The 14,146-nt window shown below is 47.5% G+C and overlaps 1 protein-coding gene across 5 annotated transcripts in view; it reads left to right on the forward strand.

Moving 5' to 3' along the window:
* Positions 1–14,146, forward strand: part of mio (GATOR complex protein mio) — a 547,780-nt gene that overhangs the window by 175,053 nt on the left and 358,581 nt on the right. For all 5 annotated transcript variants that reach the window (XM_072286653.1, XM_072286650.1, XM_072286651.1 and 2 more), the window contains one exon: positions 9,956–10,057. In XM_072286653.1, the coding sequence (XP_072142754.1) occupies positions 9,956–10,057 (102 nt within the window). The remainder of the gene's footprint in view (positions 1–9,955; positions 10,058–14,146) is intronic.

The raw sequence follows: 14,146 nt of genomic DNA on the forward strand, positions 1-14,146 counted from the left end.
AGTGGTGTTGCTGCTGCACCCCTGTGGTGGCACCATGTTTTGGTAATCAGCAATGTATTTATGAACAAGTTTAAAGAAGTGGCGACAAGCTGGCAAGACAGCATGCACAAGCAATGATAGACAGAAAGGGGAAAGAATTAATGAGCAGGTAGCATGGCATCTGGCTTTGCTATCGAGCTAGGCGCAGTGCGATCGTTCACTGCCATGTAAAATCTGAGCAAAAATGACACTACCTTGTTGCCTACGCAATCCGCACAGCAGGGTGAAAGGTACTGATAGGCATTCGCTACAGTACTGAAAAGAGTCAGGCTGGGCTAGTTTAGTTGTTCATTCATTTCAAACTGGGCTGAATGGCACTCATCATGGTATACTCTCGTCCTATGTGCTGTGTCTGTGTCATTTACTGTGACTCGCCGCAGATTGAAATAACTGAAAGAACGCCCCAACAATCCTAGATGCATTGTGAAGAGTTTTCTCCTCTAGTTTATGGGGTCAATAGCAACAATTGCTAATGGTTGCTCTCTGACGTGACCTTGGTCAGCACGTTGCAGAAATGTACTAGGCTATGAGAAAGAAAGAGGAGCCCCACAAGTTAGAAGAAGCACTGGGGTGAGTTAGAGACCAGCGCGATTGGAAGTTGTTGGTATTGCAGATGCACAGTAGTGTTTACTGTGGGTAGTAGGCTTGTGTGAATATTCGATATTTTCAAAAAGTTGAATGAATAATGCGCTGTTCGATATTCGCTTTGATTAGAATTTTGTTATTCAGAAATTTCGAAGTATTCGGCTTGAACGAATAGCCACATGCGGCAGGGAGAATTCATCTTCAGAAGTATTGGTATTGGATTCAGTAATACTTTTCCCAATCCAATCCAATCCAAGCCAAGCCAGGAAAGCAGAACTATACTCAGAACAAAGGCATACAAAAACGCATCTCGTCGGCGTAGTGGTGTGGTCGATTGCGTTTAGTGGGCGACTCTGTCTCTGCCGCAGCAGCATTTGATTAATCTCTGCCGCCTTGGACCACTCCAGAAAGCACCATGGGGGACTTTCATTTTTGTAAAGATTCCACCGGGAACCGAAGCGCGATGTCTTAAATGCAGGGCAGTCCTGAAGACCCTGACAAGTACAACAACAACCCTAGCAACGCATTCAAGGAGAAACCCAGACTTGCACAAGGACTACCAAGAGAAGTGGGACGCATGTGAAAGGCCATCCAAGCTCAAGGGGGCAAGCAAGGCAAGTGGTCAACAGCCATCCATAGCCGACAGTTTTGAGCCGAAAATGAAAGCGTCAGCCCCAAAAGCTCAACAGATAATAAAATGATAGCTCGCTTCGTAGCTCGTGGTATGCACACCTACAACATTGTCGAAGAACCATGTTTCCTCGACATGATGAAGTTCGCTATGCCGGATTATGCTGTGTCGTCTCGGACAACCTTCTCGCATCACTTCTATGCATCAAGCACTGGGACTTTTACGCATCAAGCAAAGAGAAGGTGAAAAAGAAGCTCGGGGACATTTTTGCAAGCGGAGGGGAGTCACTTTCAATCACAACTGATGGTTGGACATCCCGGGCAAATGACAGCTACATTTATATAACTTGTCACATCATGGACAGTGACTTCGTGCAACACGTGCATGCATTGGCTTGCACGAAGATGACAGACTCTCACACTGCAGAAAACCTGGAGCTATTTATCACAGGTGTCATCGAGGAGCAGGAACTTCCAGCCCATGATACTGTGCCGATCTTCGTCGCTACAGGTAATGGAAGGAACTTTACTTCTGCAGTAGCGTGGTCGTCCTGCAGTGCTGTGCAGTGTTTCGGACAAACCCTTCAGTTGTGTGTCATTGATGCCAAAGGAGAAGTGCCAGTGTTTTTGCAGCTCTGTGCTAAGGCCAGAACGATTGTGGCTAGATACAAACGGAGTGCCAAGGCCCGAGGACAGCTTCAGGAAATTCAGAGAAACATGCAGCTGGACCCTCTCGAGATTATACAAGACGTTCCGACCCGATAGAACAGTGAACGTGCCATGATGGCCAGGCTCGTGAAGCTCCGTACGGTCACCACTGTAGAACCTTCAGAATGTGACGCAGTTCCAAACTTGAATGCAAGTGAGCGGAAGCTTATGAATGCAGCAGTGCAAGTCTTGAAGCCACTTGACCATGCCACAACTGAACTGTCTGGGGACAGATAATCCACGCTGTCACAAGTCATTCCCCTGTTGCAGTGTACCGAGGTGGTTCTAGCTGAACATGTTTCCGAAGGTGGTGAGGCAGCATTGCTTGCCTCAAGCCTTTTGCATAGCATCAAGACAAGGTTCCCTGATATCAAGATGTCACGCTTTCTTGCATTGCCAATGTTGGTAGATCCTAGATACAAAGATGTCTGTTATGCTGAACGACCCGCAAAGCAATGGGCGTTCACTCTACTCATAACGGCAGCAGAAGAGACTGTGCCAGTTGATCAACATGGTACAGCGACATGTGAGAACAGCACCTGCTCTGCAGACCCATCAGGGTACTCTGTGTGGAGTGCTTTTACAGACTTCAGTTCGCATGCACATCATCAGTCAAGCCGTACAATCTTGGATGAGGTTGCTGGGTACTTGAAGGCCCCCTTCTTTCCTGGTCCGAAGACCCCCTTGTATGGTGCAAAAGCAAGGGCAGCCACCTTTACCCAACGCTGGTTGCAGCTGCACATAGGTACCTTTCGATACCAGCCACCCACACAAGACGTGAAAGGCTTTTTCGACTGCAAGAGCCGTTGTAAGCTGCAGAAGGGACCTCAAACCCAGTATGTGGAACAGCTAGTATTCTTGCACGAAAATTTGTAGATTTTCGTAAATAATCAAGTTGTTTACTTTTCTTGAATAAATCCCAGACCTTAGCCCCCTGCCGTTTTTTTTTTCTTGCTACTATTCGAAATATTCTCTTCGAAATTATTCAAGAAGAATTACTATTTGCTTCGAATTCGCTTCGAACCAAAAAGCACTATTCGCACAAGCCTACTGGGTATAGATATTTCTTCCCATTTGGGTTTCGAGATATCTTTAATCTGGCACAAAAGCATTTCGAGGTAAGGAGGAGTTGACATCATGGGTGAAAAAACATTCTGACTTTGTTTCTAGATATCAGAATTCAAACTTACGAGAAATGCCAAATTGATTTGGCCTGATAAAGTAGTCTTTCAAACCTCTGTTGAAGCTTGGGCAAGTTGATGTGACATTCTTTTACAACAACATAAAGGACACAAGTGCAAATACGCAGTGCTGGTTTCACTGTAGCCCTGTGCTCAGGTACTGTCATTCTCGCCAATCTTGTCTTTGTATATTTTCATTTGAGATTGGTTGCCACCGTACTTGAGCAGTGGAAATCGCCTCAATAAAACCAGTTGTAAGTAAATCAGCGCTCTCTGTGTGCACTCGTCTCGTCCTAGTTAATTTCACTGTTGTAAAAGAATTTCAGACTTCTATTTTCTTTAGTATTGTTACGTGGGAAGGCACAGACGAAAAGCTATATACAAGTATATTTACAATGAAACACGCCGCACTTGGCCAAGAGGCGACAACCCGCGCTAGCCTCTAATCATCCTTGTCGTCTTCACACTGCTCGCCTCTTCGTCATTGCAAATACTGTTCCGTAGCACTACCCCCGGCGGCAAAAGCGCCGTCCCGGAGCGACTAAAGGCCGGACTCGGAAGCAGTGTAGTAGGTCTTGAGCCTACTGACGTGCACGACGTCACTAGATGCCAAAGGAGAGGACAAGGTTAACCCACGGGAGCAATTTCGTAAGTCACAGGCGTCACCTGGCACAGCACGCGGTAGGGCCCTGTGTATCGCGAAAGGAGCTTTTCTGAAAGTCCAATGTGACGAGAGGGCGTCCACAGGAGCACGAGCGCACCAGGTGAAAACTGTACGTCACGGTGGCGGGCGTTGTACTGACGCTGCTGTGTGGTTTGCGAGTCTGTCAGTCGAGCTCGGGCAAGCTGGCGTGCATGGTCGGCGAGGGTGATGGCGTCGCGCGCATACTTGCTTGTTGAGATCGCAGCAGGAGGAAGTGCTGTGTCAAGGGGCAAGGTCCGTTCGCGACCGTAGAGTAGATAAAATGGAGAAAATACGGCGGTGTCGTGCCGGGAAGAATCATAAGCAAATGTGACGTGAGGAAGGGCAATGTCCCCGTCGTGGTGATCCTTGGAAACGTACTTGGACAGCATACCGGTAAGAGTATGGTTTAACCGCTCTGTCAGGCCATTAGTTTGAGGATGGTATGAGGTAGTCAGCTTGTGTTGAGTGGAGCAGGACGCACAATGTCGGCGATAACTTTCGAGAGGATGTTACGACCACGGTCAGTAAGCAGCTGTCACGGCGTGCCATGAAACAAGATAATGTCACGCAAGAGAAAGTCTGCGACGTCAGTGGCGCAACTGGTAGGGAGAGCCCTCGTGATAGCGTATCGGGTGGCGTAATCAGTTGTGACGGTTACCAATTTGTTCCCAGAGGATGACGTGGGAAAGGGACCGAGGAGGCTTAATCCAACACGAAAGAACGGTGCCACAGGGACGGTGATCGGCTGGAGATGAATGGCAGGTAGCACCTGAGGTGTTTTCCGACACTGGCAGGGATCACAGGCAGCAACAGAGCTGTGGGCGGAGCGAGCGAGACCAGGCCAGTATAAGCGGCGGCAGACGCGGTCGTACGTGTGGGTTACCCCAAGATGTCCTGCAGTGGGTACGTCATGCATCTCAAAGAGCACAGTCTGTCGTAGATGTTTTGGCACGACAAGAAGATCACATCCGTCAGGGAGGAAGTTCCTTCGGTACAGAATGCCACCCTGCAGGACATATTGGTGAACGGATGCATCGGTAGGTGTAGAGCGCAGACGCTCGATGAGTACTCGCAGCGATAGGTCTCGGTACTGCTCATCATCGATGTTAGCGAAGGCAGACACAGAGAAAATGCCGTTGGCGGTACTACTGTCGGCATCGTCAGGCTCGTCTACCGGGTATCGAGACAGGCAGTCAGCGTCCTTGTGTAGTCGGCCAGATGTTAAGGTGACAGAATACGAATATTCTTGGAGGCGTAAAGCCCAGCAACCAAGTCTTCCTGCAAGATCTTTCAGTGAGGATAACCAGCAAAGTGCGTTATGGTCTGTGACAAAGGAAAAGGGTTGACCATATATAGGTATGGGCGGAACTTTGCAACCGTCTAAACTAGGGCCAGACACTCACGCTCAGTGATGGAATAGTTGCGCTCGGAAGTTGAGAGAAGCCTGCTGGCGTAAGCGATAACACGATCGTGGCCACGCTGGCGTTGTGCCAGTACTGCGCCGATTCCGTGACTGCTGGCATCAGTACGGACTTCGGTAGGCGCAGAAGGATTGAAATGGGCCAGAACGGGAGGCGTTGTGAGAAGGTCGATTAGATGCGAGAATGCAAAGGCCTTGTTATCGCCTCAGTGGGAAGGAGCGTCTTTTTTCAAAAGCTTGGTTAGTGGTCGTGCTATGGCCGCGAAATTTTTCATGAAACGGCGGAAGTACGAACAAAGGCCAATGAAGCTGCGCACATCCTTGACACACTTCGGAAGAGGGAAGTGTGTAACAGCATAGATCTTGCCTGCGTCCAGTTGCAGTCCGTTCGCGTCAACGAGATGCCCAAGGACGGTAATCTGGCGACGACAGAATTGGCATTTCGATGCGTTCAGTTGCAGACTGGTTCGATGCAAAACGTCCATGACTGCCGAGAGGCGCTCGAGGTGCGTAGGGAACGTTGGGGAGAATACTGTAACGTCGTCCAAGTAGCACAGGCACATGGACCATTTGAAACCGTGAAGAAGGGAGTCCATCATGCATTCAAAAGTGGCAGGAGTGTTTCATAGACCGAACGGCATCACTTTAAATTGATAAAGGCCGTCGGGTGTTACAAAAGCAGTCTTCTCGTGGTCGAGATCGTCCATGGCAATCTGCCAGTAGCCGGAGCGAAGGTGAATAGAGGAGAAATAGCGAGCACCGTGGAGGCAGTCAAGGGCGTAATCAATCCGAGGTAATGGATACATGTCCTTTTTGGTAACCCTGTTAAGGTGCTGATAATCCACGCAAAAGTGCCATGAGCCATCCTTGTTTTTTACCACTACAACAGGTGACACCCATGGACTACATGACGGTTCAATAATGTTCTTGGTAAGCATTTTGCGAACTTTGGCGTGAATAACTTGACGCTCAGCCGGTGACACTCGATACTGGCGGCAATGAATAGGAGGGGCATCGCCGGTATTAATGCGATGTTTAACAGCTGTAGTTTGGGCCAAAGGACGATTGTTAAAGTCAAGAATGTCGTGGTAGGAAAGCAGAATGCGGTAGAGCTCACGAGCGTGCTCGGACGACATGTCGGGCGCAATAATTTTTTGTAAGTCAGCGATGGTACAAGTCCGACTGTGATGGTAGGGGAGGATTGGCTGAATTGTCGTCTACTGAGTGAACCTCGAATGAGCAAAGCTGGGCCAGAGACATCCCGTGTGGCAGCACTTGTGTCGTCAAGCCAAAATTGACCACTGGCAGGCAGATGCAATTTGCTGTAATAGATAAAACTGTATGAGGTACTGTGATCCCGTGTGTAAAGAGGATGTCTTGCATAGGAGCCGCGATGTAGTGACCGTCGGGCACTGGTAAGGATAACACTAAGTCAATGTAAGTCAGTGCCGAAGGTGGCAAGCTAACGAAGTCGACGGAACTGAGGTGACTGGGGTGTGGTTCAGCGGGATCCAGAACAGGTAGGTCAAGGCAGAGAGTACTGGCGGAACAATCGGTGAGAGCAGAAAGTGCGGAGAGGAAGTCTAAGCCGAGGATGATGTCGTGGGGACAGTAAGCGATGACTGTGAATAGCACGATAGTGGAGCAATCGATGAAGGAGACGCGGGTGGCACACATACCAATTACGGGGGCTGTTCCGCCATCGGCGAGACGGACAATAGGCGTCGTGGTGGGAATGATTATTTTCTTGAGCCAGTTACGAAGGTCAGCGCTCATTACCGACAAATGCGCCCCAGTGTCTATAAGAGCAGACACAGAAACACCGTCGACTTGCATGTGAAGAAGGTTCAGAGGAGTGGGCAATGTCAGTAGAGGATTTGGCAGCGTAGGGAGCAATGCAATGCAATGCTGCAATGCAGCTCACGCCTCGAGGCACTGCATCATCTAGTTTTCCGGCTGGGAGCGGCGTCCGAAGGGAGTTGGCGAATAGGAGCGATGGGGCTGGGGAGAGTGAGATTGTCGTCGTTGGGGCAAAGGCGAACGAGAATAGGGGCAGTTCGGCGCAGGAGAATCAGTGGCAGCATTATCGGAGCGTGTGGCATTGGGACAAGAAGGGCCATCTGGGGGGGCAAGAGTAGGCAGTATAAGTAGACCGGGTCGGGGAACTCCAACGACTGCGATAGTGCCAAGTAATGTACCCGATTCGAAGGCAGTGAAAACAAATGGGCTTGTTGTCAGCAGTGCGCCATTCAGATAGGTTGCGGAAACGTGGTAGGTAATAAGATGCGGGATGGGGTGGAATCAAAGAAGCCGGGTGGGTATCAGGGCGATGGGTCGAGCAGATGGTGTGAAGACCCATGTTTGCTAATTCCTGGTGGACAACTGCCTGGATCAGGGAAACCGTGACTGCAGGTGCGTTGGAGGAGCTGGAGTCGAAGGCAGCCAGATAGGCAGCCTCTATCTCACGCCGGATGATCCTGGTAACATTGCCAGTGTTGTTGGGACGAGGAGGGTCGGCACAGGAAGATGTCACTGGGGTGTTGGGCAGACGGGCAAACGGCTGGTCGATACGTCGGCTTTTAGCGAGTTCCAGGCGACGGCACTCTTTTATAACTGCATCTGCCGTCGCCACGTTGTTTAAAATGAGCACGTTGAAGGCGTCATCGGCAATGCCTTTGAGGATGTGGGAAACCTTGTCGGGCACAGTCATGTGTGCATCAACTTTGCGGCACAGAGCCAAGACGTCCGAATGTACGTGACGTAGGGCTCTAGTGATGTCTGCACATGGCCGGATAACACCTTTTGCATGGCGTGTTGGTGACCATAGGGGTTGCCGAACAAGTCTTGGAACTTTTGCTTAAGCGAATCCAAACTGGTGAGCTCACCTTCGTCTCTCCAAAACCAAACCTGAGGTGTGCCACCGAGGTAAAAGACTACGTTGGCGAGCTTGATAGTAGGGTGCCACCGGTTATTGCGGCTGATGTGTGCGTACAGGCTGATCCAGTCCTCGACGTCTTCCCCATTTTTGCCCGAGAATACGCCAGGATCTCGGGAAGCGGGGAGAGTGATGTAGGTCATTGAAGTGGCGGCAGGTGTCGGAGCCGGCTGAGTCGAGTTGTCATTGCCGGGAGCCATGAAGGAAGGCTGGATGTACCGTCCACTGCGAAGCTCCGTGATGAGGTACAGGGAACGTCCACCTCCACCAGATATGTTACGTAGGAAGACGCAGACGAAAAGCTATATACAAGTATATTTACAATGAAATACGCCGCACTTGGCCAAGAAGCAAGTGCTAGCCTTTAATCGTCATCGTCGTCTTCACACTGCTCGCCTCTTTGTCATTGCAAATACTGTTCCGTAGCAATATTGCGGTAATAGGTTGAATAATAGAAAAGAAAATGAAGGTAAAAGCTACATTCTTTAATTTCTTGCCGGAACCCCATCATCACCAGTACTTACAATGTGATGTCTCCACAGTATATTCTTGTCGTGTTTAGGGCTATTGTGGCCAAGTGTTATTGAAGCTTGCCAAATTCATTCGTTAGCTCTTTGAGTGTGCTTCAATGTGATCCATATTTACTGAAAAACAGTTGACTAGAGACCCAAGCAGACACCCTGGAATGCAAGAAGAGGCCTAGCAAGCCTCTTCTTCCTCTCCAGTGTCCCTTCTTTATTGTTTGGTTGCCATACGAACCATTGTGGAGGACAGCTGAACATTGTAAAAAAGATATTTCTGTGCCTTATGTTTTCTTTTTTTTTTAAAGATTACACACGATTGTAGTAAGGGAAATACATAGGAAAGTGCATTCAGCAACGTTTATACCTTATTAGAGAGGGAAAAAGAGCAGCAGGCAAGAGAAGGAAAAGCTGTGAGCACTGTAACTGTGTCGCGTTTCAGTGAACACCGTTATTGTATGGCAAGAAGATGCAAGGGTAAAGGGAAGGTTATTACATTAAATAGAGGCTGGTAAAAAAGGACACTAACAATTATTAAATTAATCAATTAGAGGGACAATAAAGAGTAATGCTGAATTAGTTTTTGCTGGTAACCTATCTTTTAAAAAATCTTAATTTCTTTCATTTGGTGGAAAAAGTTTTGAGGAGGAAAAACAAAGACCCCTCCATGAATTTTCTTCCAAAACTTCTCTGCCAGTATGTCAGCTTAACCATCACAAATTTCAGTATATTTGTTGTTGTTGTTATTATCGTATTTAGGTTATTTTGGTGCAGAAAAAGTTTCCAAAACTTGATGGGTTGAGTTTGTTGTTCCTTTGAAATACAGTGTCTCCCTTTGATGACACACAATTAAGTGGACCTTTGTAGTTGCCGTCCAAATTAATCCTGTCAAAAGGAGCTAGTGCAGAAACTTCAGGGCAGCATCACTGCATGTCTTTCGTTCTTGTATATTTTCTGGCTTACTGTACGAGCAGCTGTTTTTCTTTTACAGTGGCACAGTTTACTTGTATAGGCAAACTTAATTTTACTGTTCAGTGTCCCTTCAAAAGTTTTTATGCCTCACTTGGGAACGTGGGAGTTTTCAAAGAGCTCTTGATGCCAAGAAACTCTATTTTGAACCTTTGAACAGAGACTTTTCCTGTCAAAAGTTCTGTTCCAGAAGGTAAGTATCTTGTGATTCCAATTCGCATCCATAACACCCATGTGTTTATGCCAACGCTTTCCCATTTTGGTGCTTTTTGTCTCTTGCAGGTTACTCCGACTCTACTCAGTCACTCAGCTGGTTTTGCCAGTCTCCCATGACCTTTGTGTCCGGCATGAACAACAAGCAGCTCAGGATCTATGACATGAGAGGTGTGGTCATGTTTTGTCTTGTACCATGATGCATATAAGGGGCACTGGGAATTTCTCAGCCCTATTAAAACACAAATAGCTGGCTGGTTTGGTCCACCTGCACCACCTGAACCAGTTCATGGCGCACTGTACGAGCCTTTGAACCCTTCCCTCTGTTTCAAAAGGTGCAGAAGGGGCTGGTTCCAGATTTTTCGCCACGCTCCCTACTGGTGCTACATATTTGGTGCAGATGTGCAGGGGCTAAGCAACTGTGCAGCAGTCAATGTCACACATGGCTGTGCCCTTTTACACTTTTCTGCCCACGCCTGTTCCCATTGATAGGCTGCTATGCCCGATAGCCTGCTATAGATAGTTTCAAATTCATATTTTGCGACTTCCCAAGAGCTCCCAGACAGCCAGCACCATTTATTGGGTTATTTAGAAACTGTTCAGTCAGTTTCTGTTTTCCGTTTTCTTTTTCCTCCGTGCATGGATTTCTAAAGTGCCTCTGGAGAAAGGAGGCGTAGTCGCTGTTATGAGCACTTGTAGTTTCAAAGATGGCGTCACACGCTGCTCATGCACGGAAATGTTGCATTTTTATCGATTCTAATGCATCTGCATGTGTTTTTGCACTTTGGAAGCAGCATTGACGCGGAATACAACTTCTGTTTGTCAGATTTCCAACTGGAGTTTAGCTTTATTCGCGGAACCACTTCAAAGCCATCGAGGTTAAGATATCCTGCATGTTCTAAAGGTCACAGTCCTTAACTGCAGGGTTTTAACAAGCTTCGGTTGGGATGATTTGTTGGCGGCTGCGCAGTGAGTCGAGTTTTGCATGGAGACGGCTGGGAGTCGACCTTGGCATTGTGCTAGGGTTAGTCACTGAGGTTAACATTTTCTTTTGTTTCTGACGAAATTTTTTGCATATAAAGATTATATTTGCTGGCTTATTTCACATGTCGTATTTTGAAAATGTTTTAAGGCTTTTCTGTGCAAAGGAACAATGACAGTTTTGATTAAGTTCTTCTTTTCTGTAAAATTTTTGTTTAGATATATACACATATTTTTGAAATTCTTTTTAATAAAGATGGTCTTTGAGAAAGTACCATTGGAAAGAAAATTTTCTCTTTTTCAATATGATACTATACACTTCAGTATCAAGCATGCTCTATAATAGGAAAAAAGCATTTACTAGACTACCAAAAAACTGATGCATTTCCCATGGACAGAAAGGTTTTAAGCCCTGCTTACACACATAGGCCATACATTAACAGGATGTCTATTAGCCACATCCTGCAATTCAGTTGTCTGTGCTGAACAAAGCAATGTTACGTCAGATTAAACAACAACAAGCCTCTGTAAAACTGAGATAGGAAAAAGAAAATTCTTGCACATTTGCCAGCAAAGCCATAAGCTCAGTCCATGATACTCATACTGTGTGGCATATGCATGCTGTATAGTGCTTTTAGAAAAATGTATAAGAACAACTATACATCTATGCATTAAGGGCTTCTTTTTTACAAAAGCTAACATAATAATATGCCTTAATAACATAGCTCAAACACATGAAACATGGTGAGCAATCTAATTCATCAATACTTCTTTTTGGGTGAGTTGGCTCATATTGAAACATACGGGTAACAGCGCAAACAGACGACCACAAGAAGGGAAACACGTACACACAAGCGCTGACTAACAACTGATTTTATTGGCAAGGATATCACACCTTGTATATGCCAGAGTCAAGCAAGGGAAATGAAGGGGAAAAACATGTCAAGGGTGATAGCGTGCCAAAAACGCAAGCACAATACAGCACAAGCACAAGCACAACAAAACGCAAAGAATCACTTTCCTTTTTCTTTGCAATCTGAACCCTCAACAGCCGCATCCAGGAGATCAAATTCAGCATTAAAGAGAGCAACGGAAGGAGTGCTGAAGCATTTTCTACCAAATTTTCTAATGTGGTAGGCTTCTAAACTGATGCGCGCAATCTTGTCACTGCTTTTCCTAGAATCAGCATCTCTTTCAACCGGGCCACACAATCCGTACACCTGCTGACGTGCGCAATCAGATGTGTGTATTTGTCATCTAGTTTTTTCAGTTTTTGAGCGTGTTCTCCTAAACGGTCATTGACACAGGGACCAGTTTCGCTGACGCAAAACATCACACATGACATGGGAATGCAATACAGCACTCCAGTGGAACATTTAACTAACGGCGGTTAGTGGTCCTTCTGCCATCCATGTTTTCTGGCATTACAGATATGTGGACACAACTTTCCCAACTTATTTGGGGCAGAGAAACAAATTGGCATGCCGTGCCTACTTGCCACCTTCTTAAGATTGTGGGAAAGCTTATGGATGTAAGGGACCACCTCAGGCTTAGGTGCCTTCCATTGATCCTCAGCTGCTGTACTTCCCGATCCACGCTTGAATATTTGAAGGAGGGTTTCTGAAGCGGCAGTCAAGACTGAGACCTTGCAGCCAAAAGACGGCTTACCTGATTATTAAAACTGGGCTTAATCTGATGTGGGCACTAGTTTTGGAGAGCTGATTCCATACACAACACTGCTATGCCTCTCGTAATTGTCTTGTGTGTACATGTCTCCCTTCTTTTGGTCGTCTGTTTGCAATCTAATTCAGCAAAAGCAATAATGTTATAACATCTACTCGCATATTCTGATGCGTTAGGATCATCACGTTGCAAAGTGTGTGACGCGAGGAACATGGAGGAGACGGTGCATGATTAGAAACACACAATTATATTAGGCGGCACGTAAACATGAATATCTTCAACTAGACCCACACATACAAGGTTGTTCATAAACGGAAAAATGTAGTCTCACGAGGTTGTGGTTGAAGTCCGGAGTGTGGTGAGACGTAGAGTCCTTGAGGTGGAACACTCGCTCGTAGAGTGATGACTGGCGTGGAAGAGCAGACGCAGCAGCACGGGGTCGGAAAAGGTGGACGCGTCCCCCAGCTCCATTGTCGGGAACAGGCCACTCCGAAGTCTCGAGCAAGAATACGGGCCAAGGCGCTCATTTCGATGACAGGCGCTCGGTCACGTGAGCCTCACGCATAGAAGCGGGTTCCGAGGTGTCAGCAGGCCGACCTGAGGACTCGTGCAAGGCGAGGACCCGAGGCGCTCCTTGTCTCGATGACGGACGCTCGCTTTCCCGAACCTCGCGCGTAGATGTGGGTTTGAGGCTGCAGCAGGCCGTTCCGAGGTCTCATGCCGTACAACGACCCGAGGTGTTCCCTGTCCCGAAGACGGACGCCCGGTCAAGTGAATCTCACCGGTAGATGTGGGTTCCGTAGGTCCGGCGGCCCTAGTTGTGCCGGCATTCCAACGATCTCCGTTGCGCGAGCCCTTTCTCATTTGCTGCACGAGCCTCCCTTGTCTTTCTTTTCCTCTTATTGAGGATGGCCGCAATGTCGTCTGCTCCTGCACTCGGTACTTTGTACGTACTTCTTCACACATACATTGTAATAAGGACTTGTCATAAGTAGAGACCGGATTTTAGGCACGTGCCTATCTTGTTCCTTGCTTCATAATATGCATAAATTCTTAATGAGCATGAAATGAGTGTTAAGAAAATGTGTAGTACTTTTTTAATGTGACACTCTCTTTGTCACTTCCTTTAACTTTTTGCACTGCTGCTGCCGAGACGCCGCGTTGTGGGGTGGTTCAGAGCATGTATATACATGGCAAGAGCATGGAAAGGAGGAAAGTCGCTGCGAGAAATTCGTTTGGCCCTTTCCATCGCATGGCATGTGCACAATGCCCTCAGGAGCTCCCTGGGTGTCACCACATTAGCCTCTTGACAGCTTTGATTATCCGTGACCCCCCTGACAGGCATTGTAGAAACTGCAGCGCTTACCTTTTGACTAATGTGCAAGTGCAGAGGGGACATAGATAAAAGCGGGAGATGAGATAGGCGACCTCAAGTATGTTTCAGTAGAGTAGGGCCTCAATGCCCTCTGAGGCGCCCTTCTGAATGCCTTCTGAAGCTCTCTGGGGGCGCAACAATGCCCTCTGGATACCTTGTTACCCCCCCACAAAAGCATTGTAGGAGCTGCAGCACTTGCCTCTGTATTCACGCACAACAGT

Source organism: Dermacentor andersoni, chromosome 2 (assembly GCF_023375885.2).
Source record: "Dermacentor andersoni chromosome 2, qqDerAnde1_hic_scaffold, whole genome shotgun sequence".
Classification (NCBI taxonomy): domain Eukaryota; kingdom Metazoa; phylum Arthropoda; class Arachnida; order Ixodida; family Ixodidae; genus Dermacentor; species Dermacentor andersoni.